The sequence below is a fragment of the Theropithecus gelada genome, chromosome 7a (genome assembly GCF_003255815.1).
Source record: "Theropithecus gelada isolate Dixy chromosome 7a, Tgel_1.0, whole genome shotgun sequence".
NCBI classification, from domain to species: domain Eukaryota; kingdom Metazoa; phylum Chordata; class Mammalia; order Primates; family Cercopithecidae; genus Theropithecus; species Theropithecus gelada.
In genome coordinates, this window is record NC_037674.1 from 25,510,093 (window position 1) to 25,528,146 (window position 18,054).

At 43.5% G+C, this 18,054-nt stretch overlaps 1 protein-coding gene across 2 annotated transcripts in view; it reads left to right on the plus strand.

Annotated features, from left to right (window-relative positions):
- The first annotated feature begins 1,005 nt into the window (after window positions 1-1,005).
- SLC27A2 (solute carrier family 27 member 2) overlaps window positions 1,006-18,054 on the plus strand; it is a 54,763-nt gene continuing 37,714 nt past the window's right edge. For both annotated transcript variants that reach the window (XM_025390478.1, XM_025390479.1), the window contains exons 1-2: window positions 1,006-2,361; window positions 16,697-16,906. In XM_025390478.1, coding sequence (XP_025246263.1) covers window positions 1,884-2,361; window positions 16,697-16,906 — 688 coding nt within the window. In that variant the 5' untranslated portion in view covers window positions 1,006-1,883. The remainder of the gene's footprint in view (window positions 2,362-16,696; window positions 16,907-18,054) is intronic.

Below are 18,054 nucleotides of genomic sequence, written 5' to 3' on the forward strand. Positions count from 1 at the left end.
TAGGCAGTAGCTGTTTAAGGAAAAGAGGGGTGCAGGTGGCTACACAGAAGTGACTAGCCATCAAGGGATGAGGATGGCATTGGGATGAAAAAGGAAGGGCTGGCTCTGAGCTTCAACATGAAAGAAGTGCACATGAGAATGGTTTCTGTCGGGCCCTCACTTTGGTTAATTCTACTGCTTTCTCCTCAGGGATGATGAAGGCCCTCAACTCTTCCCCAGGGAAATGATGCAACCAGGTAACTGGATCAGAAATGAGAAAGTCAGGAAAAGGGAAAGGTTGCTTGAGCAGTTACTAGGGATAAGAAAAGGAGGCTAAAAAACAGTAGGGGGTGGCCTGGAGGGAATGTGAAACATTTCTGTGTGCTTTACATACACCTAAAAAAAGAGGACATGGACAGAAACCTAGAGAATAGGAGGACAGCATAATATAGTTACCAAGAATAAGCTAAGAGTTGGTTCCCCGGGACCAAACAGACACCAGTTCCAAAACCCACGAATTACTTACCAGCTGTCTCAATTCACCAAAGCTTCTCTTTCTTGTCTGCAAATGAGCATGAAAGTGCCACCTGTATAAAATAACGGAGGCTCCCAAAATGTAACATAGGGAAGCCTCTAGCAGCGTGTCTGGGAGGAGTAAGCATTATTTGTATTTATCGTATCAAATTAAGGTAGAGGAACACAGGAGGACAGGAGAGGATGAAAATAAACTACTTAGATCCTGACCCTCCTCAGTGGCAAGTAGTGAACATTCACTTTGTACAGAAGTAGCACTAAGGCAAATTAAAAGAAAGGTTCACATTTCCTCTAAAAGAAATGGTTTCTGAGACATGCCAGTACCACTTACTCATTGTCCTCTGTACTATACTATCCTCTGACAGAGCCACCTTAGTAAATGTGTGAACTGTGCTGACAACACTTGCGAACTTTCAACATGAGGGAACAGCAGGATCACTTAACAGAACAAAATCTTAAAATAATGTCAAAGCTTGATTTCACGTGGTGATGTGTGGCACTGCTCCTCACGAAATCAGGACTACCCCGGCCGGGCAGGGCCGACTAGGTTAGGGTGTCCTGCCCTCACTCACCGGGCAGGGCTTGGGATGAGCTGGACGTGACTGCCGCGGACATTTTCTGTTCAACCTTGAAGCCTTCGCTACAGGAGACCGCCTGGCAGTCGGACTGGGAAGCAAATCTGAGAAACAAAGAGAGACCAGGCGGAAAGCCCTTGGGACCAGGAAGCAGAGATGAGATTCTGGTTTGGCAGTGGCACCTGGTACCCGCTATTAATAAATAATAGGACTGTCTGACATTTATAAGGCACTTCATCGGTAATAACAGTGTCATCTCCATAAGCCACTCTATTAGTGGTAACAAATTCTAGCCCCACGCCTGCATTATCTCCTTTAGTATTCTCAACGTCCGCTAACTGCGTCTTATTACCATTTAAAGAAACCGTGGCTCCTTGAGGTAAAGTACTTCGGTCACAACGCGAGGGGGTCCAGACTTGACCCCAGACCTCCAGACTCGGGCGGGGAGGTGGCCGAGGCCTCCGGTGAGCCTCAGGGCAGCCTGCCCAGCCCGGGGAGGACCGCGTGGGCGGGCCGGGCGCGCAGGTGGCTGCACCCCACAAGGGGGCGGGCTCTGCCGGCCAGTCCGGCCCGGAACCCCTGGCAGCCCGCACACAACTACACCTGCCCCGTAGCCTGCGGCGGTGCCTGCAGCGGAGGAGCTCTGTCTTCCCGTTCATTTTACTACGAGCCCGGCGTCCCGCCGCGTGCGCCCCGGCGCAGCCCGCCAGTCCGCCCGGAGCCTGCCTAGTCGCCGCGCTGTACGCCCGGGGTGCGCCCTCTGCCCTGGCTGGGACAGAGGGCCCCGCAGCCGTCATGCTTTCCGCCATCTACACAGTCCTGGCGGGGCTGCTGTTCCTGCCGCTCCTGGTGAACCTCTGCTGTCCCTACTTCTTCCAGGACGTGGGCTACTTCTTGAAGGTAGCCGCCGTGGGCCGGAGGGCGCGCAGCTACGGGCAGCGGCGGCCGGCTCGCACCATCCTGCGGGCGTTCCTGGAGAAAGCGCGCCAGACTCCACACAAGCCTTTTCTACTCTTCCGCGACGAGACTCTCACCTACGCGCAAGTGGACCAGCGCAGCAACCAGGTGGCCCGGGCGCTGCACGACCACCTCGGCCTGCGCCAGGGAGACTGCGTGGCGCTCTTTATGGGTAACGAGCCGGCCTACGTGTGGCTGTGGCTGGGGCTGGTGAAGCTGGGCTGTGCCATGGCGTGCCTCAATTACAACATCCGCGCGAAGTCCCTGCTGCACTGCTTCCAGTGTTGCGGGGCGAAGGTGCTGCTGGCGTCGCCAGGTGAGCCCTGAGGATCGCCCTGCCCTGGCACCAGGGCTTCTCGGCGCCTTGACTAACGAGCCACAGCGTGGCATAAGGGGTTCGCAGAGGGAGGTTCGGATCGGAACTGGAGGTACAGAAAAAGAGGTTGGCAGTGTTTCCTTGAATCGCAAATAATGATCATTTAGAACCACCTGTTGTGGAAGCTAATTATGTGCTAGGTTCTGTGTTAAGCACTCTACAGGCAGTGGGGCTTTTAATCCTCACAATGGGTAGGGTTTGTTATAGGACTTTTATAGATGAGACCACTGAGTTCCTGAGAGGTGAAGCCTCATGCCCAGCCATCTATCTCCAAATTCCAAGCTCTTAATCAATACTTATAACATTTGCATTAAAATGCAGAGGCTCTTGAGTGCGAACTCTAGTGGATCCAGAGGGGCTCTTCTCACCTCTGCTGCTTGACTGGCTGTGTGATCATGGGAAAGTCACTTCTCTCTGTCCCTTGGTTTGCTCCTCTCTAATGAGGCAGGTTTCAATGGTGCTTCCAGCTCTCAACTGCTGTTAGCATCCCTGTCCCCTCCCTGCAGAACAAAGGTGACCCCACCTGATCCCCAGAGAGAAGATATTGGGGATCTGCTGCAGGGCCCTTGTGAGCCCCCACTGCATCTATAACAATAGTGACCCTTTCAGTTCTGTGGTTACCTCCTGCCACATTTCAGCCAGACTTGAAATAGTAACTTAAGTGATGACAAGGCCAGGAAGCGACAGAGAACCTGTTACTCACAGGGCTGATGGCTTTCCCCTCCCAGAGAGCTTGTCTCTGCACTTGAATAAGGACCAAGGGTTCCTTCTCTCAGTCAGTAAGAAGAGGCCTACCCAGGTGTGGGCTGAAAGACCTGGGTGACAGCGAAGGGGTCTAGGGAGCCAAGGAGCCTCAGCTTTCTAGAATGAATTTCTGTGCTAAGCCCTATAGAGATGCTTTTATTAGCCCAGGAGATAACATATCACTACCCCCCAGCCCACCACCACCACCACTATACAGTTGAGAAAACTGAGGCTTAAAATTCCAACCTAGTTCTATCCAAATTCGAAGTCATGCTCTTTCCTACTTTTTTTTTTTTTTTTTTTTTTTTTTCAGTCTCATTCTGTTGCCCAGGCTGGAGCACAGTGGTGCTATTTCAGGTCACTGTAACCTCTGCCTCCCAGGCTCAAGCGATCCTCCCACCTCGGCCTCTCAAGTAGCTGGGACCACAGGCATGCACCACCATGCCCAGCTAATTTTTTGTTATTTTTGGTAGAGACAGGGTTTCACCATGTTGCCCAGGCTGTTCTCAAACTCCTGAGCTCAAGCAATCCATCCACCTTGTGCTGGGATCCCAGCCTCCCAAAGTGCTGGGATTACAGGTGTGAGCCCCTGCACCCAGCCTCTTTCCTACATCTTATTGTCTTCCTCTGCATGAATGTAAAATGTAAGTGTGCTGGAAGGGATGAAGCGTCCAGTTGCTCTACCCCTTCATTTCATAGCTGGGGAAACTGAGGCAAACTAAGGGGGCTACAGAAAGATGAAAGGTTAATTCACTTGTGAGAAACCAGGAATCTTACACACCTGCTTCATGTGGCATGAAATAAATAATCCAAAAAATATAGGCTTTGTATAAAAGTTTAAAAGCAGAAAGCCAAGTTTGAGGCTGGACGTGGTGGCTCAAGCCTGTAATCCCAGCACTTTGGGAAGCTGAGGTGGGCAGATCACTTGAGGTTATGAGTTCAAGACTAGCCTGGCCAACATAGCAAAAATCCCATCTCTACTTTAAAAAAAAAAAAAAATTAGCTGGGCATGGTGGCACGTGCCTGTAATCCCAGCTACCTGGGAGATTGAGGCAGGAGAATCACCTGAACCCAGGAGGCAGAGGTTGCAGTAAGCTGAGATCATGCTACTGCACTCCAGCCTGGGGGAGAGAGTGAGACTCCATCTCAAAAAAAGAAAAAGAAAGACAGACAGACAAGTTTAAAGGTGGCTAAATTATTTGGAAGAGATGGTCCTTTCAAGAAAATTCCTATTAATTTCTAGTTGCCTGAGAAAAGCAGTAACTTCACTACTTTGTAACTAGAAGACTCTCCTAAGCCTATTACTTTACCAGCTTACTTGGAGGGAAATTATTAACACAGTGATCTTTGTACCACTTCAAGAGGCATCTAAATTCTGTTTATCACTTTAGTATCCCAGGCCTCCTGAGAGGGAGGTCACAGGGTTTGGAGTTTTGTTGACAAAGAAGTTCAGGATTAAATGACCATAATACAGTTTGGTTCTGTAATAAAGTCAGAATTACAACCAGATACCCTCTTCCCACCCAGGCAACAGTTTTCTGCCATAGAGCTATGTGTTTACATAGAGAATATATGGAAATTTCTACATTAAAATCAAACATGAACCAGACTTTGCAGTGGACCTACGGCACTCTCTGGACAGTCAACTGACCTCTGAGGGAGGCCACATATTTGAGAAGAAAAAGTCAGTTTTTCCAAATTACTGAGATACCTTTGCACATGAAGCAAAATTACAGTCTGTCACAGAGTTGCATGTTTACTAAACATGCCCATGGGAAAATATGTTGAATGGACTTGATTCTTAGAATTCTTTGGTGTTGGAAGGGACCTTAGAGATATTCTAACCCTATAATCCTCTAACTTTAATGAATGTGTTATACTTTTTAAAAAAAAAAGTTTACAGAAGAAACTTTAATAAGCCTAAGAATCACCTGGGAAGCTTACTTTTAAAAACATTCTGAGGCCGGACTCTATGGCTCACTCCTGTAATCCTAGCACTTTGGGAAGCAGAGGAGGGAGGGTCACTTGAGCCCAGAAGTTCGCGACTAGCCTGGGCAACATAACGAAACCCTGTCTCTACAAAAAAAAAAAAAAAAAAAAAAAAAATTTACTGGGCATAATGGTGAGTGCCTGTGGTCCCAGTTACTGGGGAGGCCGAGGTGAAAGGATCACTTGAGCCTGGGAGGTTGAGGCTGTGCTGAGCTGTGATTGTGCCACTGTACTCCAGCCTGGGTGATAGAGTGAGACCCTGTCTCAAAACAAAAAAATAAAATTTCCGAGATCATCCCCAAAAATGCTGATTCAGTAAGACTATGTTGGGGCCCAGGAATGTGTATTTTTATAAGAAATCCCACCCCCAACCCCAGGTGATTTTGAAACAAATGGTCTGAGGACTAGGCTTTGAGAAACAGTCTAGTTTCCCATTGTTTTTCATTGTTGTTTGTTTGTTTGTTTCTTTGTTTTTGTAACAGAGTCTCGCTCTGTTGCCCAGGCTGGAGTGCAGTGGCACAATCTCAACTCACGGTAACCTCCGCCTCCCAGGTTCAAGCCATTCTTCTGCCTCAGCCTCCCAGGTAGCTGGGACTATAGATGCCCGCCACCATGCCCAGCTAATTTTTGTGTTTTTAGTAGAGATGGGGTTTCACCATGTTGGCCAGGATGGTCTCAATCTCTTGACCTCATGATCCACCCGCCTTGGCCTCCCAAAGTGCTGGGATTAGAGGCATGAGCCACCGCTACTGGCCTTCCCATTGTCGTATAACTATATAAACAAAGGCCTAGAGGGATGATATGAATTGCCCATGGTCAAGTGGATAGTTAGGAACAGAAAGGTAGAGATAGAACCCAGATTTTTTTTTTCTCACGAGGCACTGTTTATTCTATCACACCATCTTGAACATGATACATAAATGTGAGTTTGATTCCATACTTTGAATTTCAGCCCAGGGCTTGTAGGCTAGTAAGAGCTCTTGAGTTCCATCTGTCAGTTAAATTCTGCAGTATATGTAAAGGACCAGCACAGAGGCATTTATCATGAGGATTGATCCAGTTGTTATGAATTTGGGGGTTTCTTTATAAAACTTAACAGGACTCAACCCTGCAGGGTTGAGTACAGGAATTTCAGTACTCAATTACTCCTTCCAATTTTACCGTAGTTACAGAAAGTCAAGACTCACAAACACTTCCCTGAATCAAGCAGCAGCACTGTTTCCCGGAGAATATGACTTTCTCTCTGCTGTACATGTCATGATCATTCTCCAGGGCAGGGTATGATCTAGGTAATCACATGGAAAAATTGTCTCCAACGATAAGAACCTGTATCAATGTTGTAATTAATAAAAGCCAACTGGCTGGGCCAGTAGTTTCTCACACAACTTTCCAAATACAGAATATGGGTGAGACAGTAAAATATATTTTATTTCACACAATATGGGATAGTTTATAAAAACCTACAAAAGAGGACTGAAATAGTACATTTGTTCTGTTTCCATTTATCCTAGCATCAAGACCATCATTAAACTAGCTCTTCTACCAGATAGATAACCCAGGTCTCCTGAAGGTCCCCTCGTCAGCTCACTAGCAGGGTATATACACTGTCTAACTCAACACAGCCATGCGAGGCTCCCACCGTGTAGGCACTACTCTGATACAAGGCTTTAGTAACAGTTAAAGATATTCTCTGTTGCAAAACTGAGCCCCAGATAAGTTATAAAATGTTCCAGATTACCTTTGACCTGCTGTTGCAAGGTTGCAGAAAGCAAAATTAGACCTCCTTTAAACAATGTGATAAAGGAAAATGCTTACAATAGCTTTCAAAAATATTGCATCATTAAAAGCTCTAAGACCGAAGAACTTCATTACAAAACAAGTGTTGAGACCAAGGATAACCCTTGTCATCCAAACTTTTGAGTTTAGATTGAGAAAAACTGATGGTACGACAATTTGATTTTCAAAGCAAGAAACATTTGGAGGAGAAGCCACAAAAAAAAAAAGAAAAAGAAAAAGAAAGAGAGAGTCCCAACAATGTGCAAGCTAGTTTTCTCTCTGCCATGATGGGATGGAGAAATAAGAAGATGAATTCGTTCAAGGATCTTACAGTCCAGTAAAAGAACTAAACCGCATGCACAAATGATTGTGACACCCAGGAGAATGTGCTCGGTGTGCTGGGAGAGCTACAAGTGCTGTAGGAAAACAAGCAGAGGTCAAGAGAAGGCTTTTTGGGGGCACTGACTATTGAGCCCCCAAATATTGGGGGAAGGGGGCATTCCAGGCAAAAGGAGCACCAGAGGCACTTCTGATCAGGTGCTTAAAACAGTGAGATGCTTCATTAAAGTGTATTGCGATGTAAGAACAATGGCAGGCTGGACTTAATAATAGTCATTTTTTTAAGCTGTTTCCTGAAGGGACTCAGGAAATGGAAAAAATAGGGACTCAGAGAGTCCAAAGAATGGCCAACAGCAGTGGCCTCACTTCCACAGAAGGAAATATTTAATTTTCTAATGCCAACTTTAGTCCAGAATCAAGGCACAGAAATAATCTAATCTCCACTCTTCTCACCTCTTTGGGCTGCCCAAGGAGTAACTTAAATGAGGTGCTTCAATGCACTTTGTCTCAAAGGCTTAGAATTCTCTCATATATCTTTGAATAATTCCCTAGTAATGTCTAGCACATAGTGGGCAGTCAATAAATGCCTGTTGGGCAGGGCGTGGTGGCTCATGCCTGTAATCTCAACACTTTGGGAGGCCAAGATGGGCCTCCTGACCTGAGGTCAGGAGTTTGAGATCAGCCTGGCCAACATGGCGAAACCCTGTCTCTATTAAAAATACAAAAATTAGTCGGGCATGGGGCGGGCACCTGTAATCCCAGCTACTCGGGAGGCCGAGGCACAAGAATCACTTGAACCTGGGAGGCAGAGGTTGCAGTGAGCCAAGATCACACCATTGCCAGGGTGACAGAGTGAGACTGTCCAGATAGGTAGGTAGGTAGGTAGGTAGGCAGGTAGGTAGGTAGGTAAGTACGTAGGTGGATGGATGGATGCATACATACATACATACATACATAATAGATAGATAGTGTCTGTTGAATTAATGGGTTCCATTATTCTGGTTGATTGTGACAGGCTTTCTTCCCTGAAGCTTAAGGACCACTGGGTTGGGCATGAGGGCCTGAAAAATGATGTAACAAAATCAGATGTGAAAATATCCATTTAAACTCAATCTCCGCTGGGCCCGGCCTTACCCTACTACAGGCTTACTTATCTCCCAAATGTCCTCCTAATCAATGACCGTGTCCAGCCCTCTGGCAGTGCACGGTAGGACAGCGGTGTTCTCCTCGGGTCTCAGTGCAGCGAGCAAGCCGGTGGTGAGCACAGGTTGGGCTGGAAAGGATCTGTGAGTAGGATGGTGGAGGACCCTGTGCAAGGACAGAAACCCAGACACCAAATGATTAATATATCCAAGGACTGGGTTTCCCAGCCTAGTAGCCCAAGGAAAGGTAGCTTAAAGATATTCTCTAAAATTTTTCTTCTTTCACTGCTCTTAACTGAAGCTTACAAAGGAGGTGATTGTACATCTCCATCCAAGAACAAAATTAGCACTTTGCTGGCATATATGGGAATGTACTTTATTTTCTTCAGAAACAGGGAATTAAGAGGTAAAAACAAACTCTGAATCAGGTGTTAATGTTATTGAATCTGAAAGATAAGGATAGAGTTCAGGTTATTCTATATAATAAGTGGCTAGTATTTGAAAAGGACCTTCCCACAGCCTCTGAGAAAAAGGAAGTAGATCGTTGGTAGACAGATGACATGGTTGCTTACAGATATCAAATGCTAACAATTATGTAAGGCCTTGTGTGACCTAGTAACTCAGGATAAGGAATTACCTTTGATTCCAGGGCTATCTAGAAAGCAAGAGTTCATATAAGCAAGAACTTTAACTTGGAGAAATAAAAATTAACATCAAGGAGATTACTACTTAATTACATAAATGTAAAATGAGAATGTATTTCCTTGTTAAATTTTTGCTTACTCCTGGTGGAACTTAAGCATTTTTATGACCTCTGGGTGGTTTGTTTTGTGTGGGGAAGAGGGAGGAGTACACACACGTCTCTCTCTACATATATATATAGTATTATAATATGTGTCATCTTGCTGTACAAAATACTATCATTCCAAACTGCCAATGATTGAGATACAAAATTACAGTTACAAATGGCATTTTAGGAACTATTTTTAGATTGTCTTCAAGGACTATGTTATTAATAGCACTAGTTTGTGTTTCAGTTGCTTTCCTGAGTGAAGAAAAGAGATAAACCTTCAAGCTTGACTTGCTCATTAACCAACCATTTCATGATGAGAGTACATTTCCTTTCACTACCTTCCTTTTGGACCTTACCTTCTTGGTAAATATTTCTGGGGTGTTTTGTTTAATGGTCAGTTACTCATTCACTGAGGCAGTCTAGTAGCAGAACAAGCTACTAAACTGAATGTTTTCCTATTGGAAAGCTGCAGGTTTAGCCTGAGCACCTAACGCCTTAGTAATGAAGATTGATTCAGCTCACCACCCACCCAATCTCCCTGCCTTCTAGCAATGGGCTTGTTTATTCAGAAAATTCCTTTTTCCTTAAAAAAAAAAAAAAAAAAAAAGGCAGGGACAGAGTTAATATGCTACCTTAATTTTTTTAAATTTTCTTTGAACAGACTTTAAGGGGATTGGGGAGTGGTGTTGTAATCACTTGATTTTTCAACACCCAAGTGTGTGCTCTTTCTCTAAGGGTTTATTTCAGTCTATAACTTAAAACTATACTGATGAAGAACTAACTGATGGAGCTGCTCTACACCCTTTAGGCAACTTTCTGTGACTACTGTTTCTCATACTCAAACTTTCAATAAAGCTTGAGGTTTTGCTCTTCAAGAAAAGATCATCCATGTTACTCATTAAAGGCAGATCCACATGATTGAACAAGCACTGAGCAGAAGGCCAAGCAGCCAGCCTCTTCCAAGAACTAAGGCACTTTGCTAGAACTTAATCTGAATGGCTCATACAAGGAGGTGGGAATCTCAGAAACCCAGAATGATTCTTTTCATTTTGCACGTGACCCTCCATACACTGGCTTGGTGAATCTCTTCTCATTTGTAGAAATAAGATTACTGGTATCTATATCACAGGGTTTTTATGAAAATTATGTGAAGTGATATGTGTATAAAACTATACCAACAGTTCTATGCAAATGAAAATTTTAAATGTTTGTTATTAGTAACGAGAGAGGTGGGTGCATGCTGTGATGTGCCACCCAGATCCCCGCTTTAGGACTGACAGACTCACTCTTCAGCACCTGGGAGCTCTCAGCTGAGACCTCTCCCAGGACTTGTCCTTGGTTGAAGAGAGACACTTTGCCCAAGGTTAAGCACCACCACCCCAGCGTGAGTCCATTGGGCTGGTCAAAGGGCAGGTGTGAAGGCACAGCCTACCTCCCTTAATTTGGGACAACCCTGAAGGGCATCCCAGGTCCAGAGTCCCCTTAGGATTAGAGGATCTGCTGAGGGAGGCTTCTGATGTGTCTGCATTACAGTTCAATGTCTCCCTCTATCCAGTCTACTTCCCTTGCAGCCTCACAGGTCCCATTCCCAAGAGCACTCCTGCATGCACATCTCAGAGTCTCAGAGAACCCAACCTTGACAAATAGAATTATAGCTTATATGTTCTAGTTGATATTCACTCTTAGATGAGCAGACTTTACAATAAGAATTATAAAAGATAGATAGATATTTCATGCTTAAATTAGAAAATATGTAGGCCAACCAGGCACAGTGGCTCATGCCTGTAATCACAACACTTTGGGAGGCCAAGGTGGGTAGATCACACTTGAGGTTGGGAGTTCAAGACCAGCCTGGCCAACATGGTGAAGCCCCGTCTCTACCAAAAGTACAAAAATTAGCCGGGTGTGGTGGCAGGCATCTGTAATCCCAGCTACTCGGGAGGCTGAGGCAGGAGAATCGCTTGAACCCAGGAGGCAGATATTGCAGTGAGTTGAGATCACACCATTGCACTCCAGCCTAGGTGACAGAGTGAGACTCCATCTCAAAATAAAAAAAAGACATTAAATATCAACTAGATAGTTGACAGGTAGATTCACATCCAGAATTTCCTTTCAAATTTCATTTTTTCTTTCTACATCTTTAAGGGAAGAAAGGCTTCCATAGTGTGTCCTGATATGGTTGGCAAGCCACTGGAAGCTCAAGTCTGCCCAAATAACAAATCTATACCAATAGCCTACAGGAGATGGAAGGAAATGGTGTAGGGCAGGGGCAATGGCCCTCCCTTCAGATTAGATGACTTGCATAAAAGGTCAGGAATCACAGACTACATGCCTGCAGAGGGCCAGCTAGGAACATGAGTGAAGTACACATGATGTGAAGTTGCTTAGACTGTGATCAAGCATGACACCAGCTTAATTACATTTCCTTTTGTTATTATTAATGTTTCATACTAATACCTGAGTACATTTTTCTTTTTTTTAGTTTCCTTTTTTTTTTTTTTTTTTTTTTTTTTTTTTGAGACAGGGTCTCACTCTGTTGCCCAGGCTGGAGTCCAGTAACATAATCATGGCTCACTGCAGCCTTGACCTCCCAGGCTCAGGTGATCCTCCCACCTCAGCCTCCAAAGTAGCTGGGACTACAGGTGTGCGCCACCACATCCGGCTAACATTTTTTTGTGTGTGTATTTTTTTATAGAGGTGTTTTGCCATGTTGCCCAGGCTAGCTGTGAGTACATTTTTCTTAAAAAAAAAAAGTGCAGAAAAACTTAAAGTCCCTTTTGACCTACCATTTTCCCCTCATTAAGATGATTATTTGGAGGTGAAAAAGAAAAAAGAAAAAAAAAAAAAAAGGCTATTACTAAGTCCTATCTATTCTACCTATCAGATATCTCTTGAGTACATTCACTTCTCTCTACCCACTGCTGCCTCCACAGTGTAGACAAGCTTCATCTAACAGCTGGTCTCCCTACCTCTGCTCACTGCCCCTCCAGTCCACTTGCCTGGCTTAAGCCAGGCCCTCAGGGACCTGCTTTCTAAGTCTCCATTCTCTTCTCCCAACCTTATTCTCCTCCCACTCCACATTCCAGTCAGCTTTAACCTCTTTTGGTTACTCGGGCCTCAGGCTGCGTTGGCTCTGGGCCTTTGCATAAGCCGTTCCACTGCCCAGACGCAGGCTTAGTCAGTCCCAGCGGATCTTCATCTCCACCGTCTGCTCATCTTTCAGGTCTCAGTTTACAGGGCACTTCTTCTAGGTCGTCTTTCTGCCCCCCCACCACCACCTGCTCCCCAAATACCTTCTCCCTCCCCAGTTGTGACACCTATGGCCACTTATTTTGATTTTTGTTTGTTTCTCCTCTATTAGACCTGGGCTCTATGAAAACAGGGACAGTGTTTTGCTCACTGTCATATCCAGCGTGTAGAGACCTGCCTGGCACACAGGGAACACTCTTTAAATAGATGTTGAATAAATGTTGGGAGGGAGGGAATGAGAATGGATCCAGGTAACTTATGAACAGGTTGTTTGACTATGGACCCTGAGTCTCATGACAGGAGGAAAGACAGGAGATTTCACCGTTCTTTAGCAGTAGGAGTTGCTGTTTTTAAATTTACCTCTGTGGGCCCTTACTTGTAAGCAAGGCATACTTGTATCTCAGAAATTATTTCATCTTACATTATGTTTTCTTAAAGGTTTATCAACTTGCAGATCTGAATCCTATAAGCAGCTGTAGCTTATTCCTCTGTCTCTTCCACACTAATATCATACTTTGTGCAAATTTTTTCAATTATAAACATTTATTGAGCACTTATCTAGTAGTTCTGGGGGTGCAAAGATGATTTGGTTATGAGCTTAATTTCAAAGATCTCCCTGTCTAATAGAGGAGAAAATGAATTAAACCACATCTGCCAGGCATGGTAGCTCACACCTGTAATCCCAGCACTTTGAAAGGCAGAGGTGGGAGGATTGCTTGAGCTCAGAAGTTGGAGATCAGCCTGGGCAACGTAGTGGGACACCATCTCTACAAAAAGTTAGCTGGGCATATGGTACTCCTGTAGTCCCAGTTACTTGGGAGGCTGAAATGGGAGGATCACTTGAGCCCAGGAGGTTGACGCTGCAGTAAGCCATGATCACACCACTGCACTCCAGCTTGGGAGACAGAGCAGGACCCTGTCTCAAAAGAAAAAAAAAAATTGAACCCTATCAGACTGTATATAAGTGCCCTGATAATTGTAAATACGGGCTCCTATGGGAGCTGTAGAAGGGAACAGCTAACTTTGCAGAGGGGGGAAAGGTAACAGAAAAGAAGTGCTACCTACACTAAGTCTTGAAGGATAAGCAGGAGTTTTCCAGGTGACCAGCGGGTGAGAGACCATGAAACAACCTGGACAAAAGTAATGAGACGTGAACATACGGGTACCTTCAGAGATTGTCCATACATCAGTGTGGTTAGAGGAAAGAGGGCAAGAGGTAGAGAGTAGGAGATGACACAGAATACCAGCAGGAGTGGGACTAGGAGGGACCTCTGGACCTCCCGAATAAGGGGAGTGGATTCTGTGACAAGGGATGAACAGCCCTGAAAAACAGGGTGGCAGCAAGAAGTTGGATGAGAGTGAAGCTGATAAATTAGAAGCAGGAAGAGACTCAAGGGCAGGACATTGGTCAGGAGGCTATAGCAATAATCTAGGTAGGATATAATGAGGACGTGAGCCAAGGCAGTGGCACAGGAGTGGATGCTGCCATCCCAGTTTCTGCAACAGTCATATTTCTGGTAACCTTTCTGGAGTGCTGAAGGACTAGAGAGCAACCAGACAAAAATTTAAAAAAAAAAAAAATGTGAAGGAGGGGAATAGAGATTCTTGGGGCAAAAGAAAAAAAGAGAACTGTTCAATAAAGAAAGTACAATCATAGCACTTTACTTGGCTCTGCAGTGAGTATTTTCATAGTCATAATTGTGTTGATTCTGATTGTTGGTTTTCAGCTTCTAGAGCAAATCCATAAAGCTGGGAAGACAGAATAATGGTATCAGAATAAATGTTAAATGTAAATGCTATTACCCTAGACAATGTAAAGTGAAGATAATAACTGTCAGAAATGGACAGGGTGAAATGGAAGTAGGAATCAAAATTGATAGGCCAAGAACTAGCAGGAAATGCATATATTTTGGTGATGGAGAGGTAATTGCCAGAAGAAACAGCTTTTAAAAAATTGACAATGGTGGGCTGGGTGCTGTGGCTCACACCTGTAATCCCAGCACTTTGGGAGGCCAAAGTAGGTGGATCACGAGGTCAGGAGATCAAGACCATCCTGGCTAACACAGTGAAACCCCATCTCTACTAAAAATACAAAAAAAAAAAAAATTGGCCAGGTGTGGTGGCAGACATCTGTAGTCCCAGCTACTCGGGAGGCTGAGGCAGGAGAATGGCAGGAACCCGGGAGGTGGAGCTTTGCAGTGATCCGAGATCACGCCACTGCACTCCAGCCTGAGTGACAAAGTGAGACTTCATCTCAAAATTAATTAATTAATTAATTTAATTTAATTTAATTTAAAAAATTGACAGTGGTTACCCCTAGGCAATAGCTTTAGTTGTGAGGAAGGCCTGGGTAAGGACTTGTTTATTTTCATTATAAACCCTTTTGTACTATTTGATTTATTGTTACCAGGTGCATGAGTCTTTTGATTAAAATATTTTTTTTAATTTTAAATGCATGTATCCTGGTGATATTTCTTGTCTTCATGGAGATATCATACACAAACATCTGAAAAACAAAGCATATCAGATGAATTAGGTATAGCCTCCCCAAGGTAATTCCCTGATACATTTAGTCACCTTCCTACCCAGCACTTTGGGAGGCCGAGGTGGGTGGATCACGAGGTCAGGAGATCGAGACCATCCTGGATAACACCGTGAAACCCTGTCTCTACTAAAAATACAAAAAATTAGCCAGGCGTGGTGGCGGGCACTTATAGTCCCAGCTCCTGGGAGACTGAGGCAGGAGAATGGCATGAACCCGGGAGGCGTAGGTTGCAGTGAGCCGAGATCATGCCGCTGCACTCCAACCTGGGCGACAGAGCGACGCTCCATCTCAAAACAAAACAAAACAAAAAGAATAAGTATATTCACTTCCGTTATCACAATTCAAGACAAGTAGGCTTAAAAGCAGTCTCACTTTACTGCTTAAAGGCACAAAATCCAAGTGGCAAGCCTGAAATGTGGTTTGCATATTAAATCAGTGCCTTTAAAATGTTTGACCTTAACCCAGTAAGAAATACTTTTGTGCATGACCCAGTACCCACACACCCACATAACTGAAACAGAACTTTTAAAAATGAATAGCCCTGTTCATCTATTAAGAATAGTTCCTATAACAGTGTTATAGGAATACTGCTATATGGAAAAAGTAATATTAAGGGTAGTGTGTACTAGGCGTTGTTCAAGGAGCTCTATAATATTTGTTGATAAGATTCTGCCACCACTTTTGAGATGGGTGCTATTTTTACTTCCATTTTAGAGATTCAGAAAATGATGCTTTAGAGAGGTTAAGAACTTCTCAAGATAAGCAGTAGAACTGTCAGTAGAACTGTTACCTTTTACTATGTTAACATGTGCTTCAAAATTTCTATTTCCTTCTTTTAAGTGTTTTTCATTTTTTTAAATATCGCTCAGTTTAAATGATTTTAACAATCCACTACTGTAATTATGACCCACAGGTTGGGAAACACTGCTCTAAATTAATCACTCCTTTTTTTCCCCTCAGATTGGAGAATGTGCTTATGAAATTTAGAGCTTATTTCTCAGATCAGTTTAACCTTCCTAGGAAATTACTTGTTACTGATGCATAAGAAAAAATTGTTACATAAAGTTAGCTTCTATCATCTTTGTTAATTAGCATGGCTCCCTTCTTTTCATTTCTCTTCTCCTTCCTTAAAATTTTCTCTCTTTTTTTCATCTTTAGTCCTGTGTGGCACATATTAGGAATAGCTAAATTTATTTCTGGAGTTATATTTAGATATATATCAGTTACACACTGATATTTCTTGGGTTTTGCCCATATGTCCATTGGTTTGCACTTGCCACAAGAAGTACAGATTTCAGCCAACCATCTGCTATGCTTGTGAAACCATCAAAACCCAACCTTCCCTCAGTATTGGAATCTCGTGATTTTTTTTCAAATGTAGTAAATTTCATGTTTAAAATGCACAATAGGGCTGGGTGCAGTGGCTCACGAGCTCTGTAATCCCCACACTTTGGGAGGCCAAGATGGGAGGATTGCTTGAGGCCAGCAGTTCGAGACCAGCCTGGTTGACATAGACCCCCTCTCCATTAAAATAATAATAATAATAATATAAAATACATAATGATAAGCATCATTTGTCATGTCCACACATTTAAGCAAAAAATTATGCTGAAAATAAAATTATGATGCTTATTGATGCACTAATAGAACTTTAATAGACTGATTTAGTTGTTTTGATTTTTTTCTTATTAAATTAAGACCTACAAGCAGCTGTTGAAGAGATACTGCCAAGCCTTAAAAAAGATGATGTGTCCATCTATTATGTGAGCAGAACTTCTAACACAGATGGGGTTGACTCTTTCCTGGACAAAGTGGATGAAGTATCAGCTGAACCTACCCCAGAGTCATGGAGGTCTGAAGTCACTTTTTCCACTCCTGCCTTATACATCTATACTTCTGGAACCACAGGTAAAAATAAAGGGGGGATTCCCCAAAAAAAATGGATCTGAAGGAGTTAAATGTTGGCACAGGTTTTCAAATCTCTTTCTTTGGCAAAACTTATTGGATAACTAATACTTCAGGAGATTTAGTTATTTGCCTGTGGGAACTGATCTTATTTCATAGCATGTGATCTCATTTGCGTTTCTCCAAGCTATGCATATTTTCCCCCAGTTGGTATAGAACAGATAAAGAGGTTAACCAAGAACTACAGAAGGAGTTATGATGATGAATGAGATTTGACACTGAATGGGTAGTTGGAATTGTTTTTCATGCTTGTAGTGTTTTGATTATATTATGTCCGGAGTCCATATAGACTTTATAATTGATTATAAATGGAACACAGGAGAAGACCAGTGAACAATTGGGGGTTCTGTTTATATAAATGTTTTTAACCATTATCTTCCCATGCAACACTGATTTGGAGCTGTTTGGTGCTGTGGATGTGGGGTGGCTATAGCATAAGGCCTAAAATACTGTATTTCATCAAATCTAGGATGCCTTCAACTGTAAGCTGCACCATTATGAGCCACTAAGAAGAAACACTACCAATTAACAATGTCATGGGAGCACTGCTATATGGAAGAAGCAATATTAAGGGTAGTATGTGTACTAGGCATTCTTCAAGGGGCTTTACAACATTTGTTGATAAGATTCTGCCCCTACTCTTGACATGGGTACTATTTTTACTTCCATTTTAGAGATTCAGAAAATGATACTTAGAGAGGTTAAGAACTTCCCAAGATAAGCATTAGAACTGTCAGGATTCACCTTGGAGGCTGATTCCACAGCTCATACAATTGACAGCTCTATCCCTAGTACCTTCTTGTTTCTTCATGTGATAGATATTTAGTGTCTGCCTACTATAGGCCAGGAAGACCAAAATGTAATAATATGAAGCCTGAGGGGTATATTTAAAAGAAGGACAGGAAGCCAGCCCCAGCATGCCAATTACTATTATCAATATTGGAAAATTGAATCTGTGAGTCTTTTACCTCTGTTGATTAAAATTTTAATTTAATTTAAGCAGGTAATACATGTCTTCTCCTTGTTAAATAATCAACAGACCAGGCTAAAATGTCCTTTGAGCCTTTTATCTCAGCTACAGCTGACAGGAA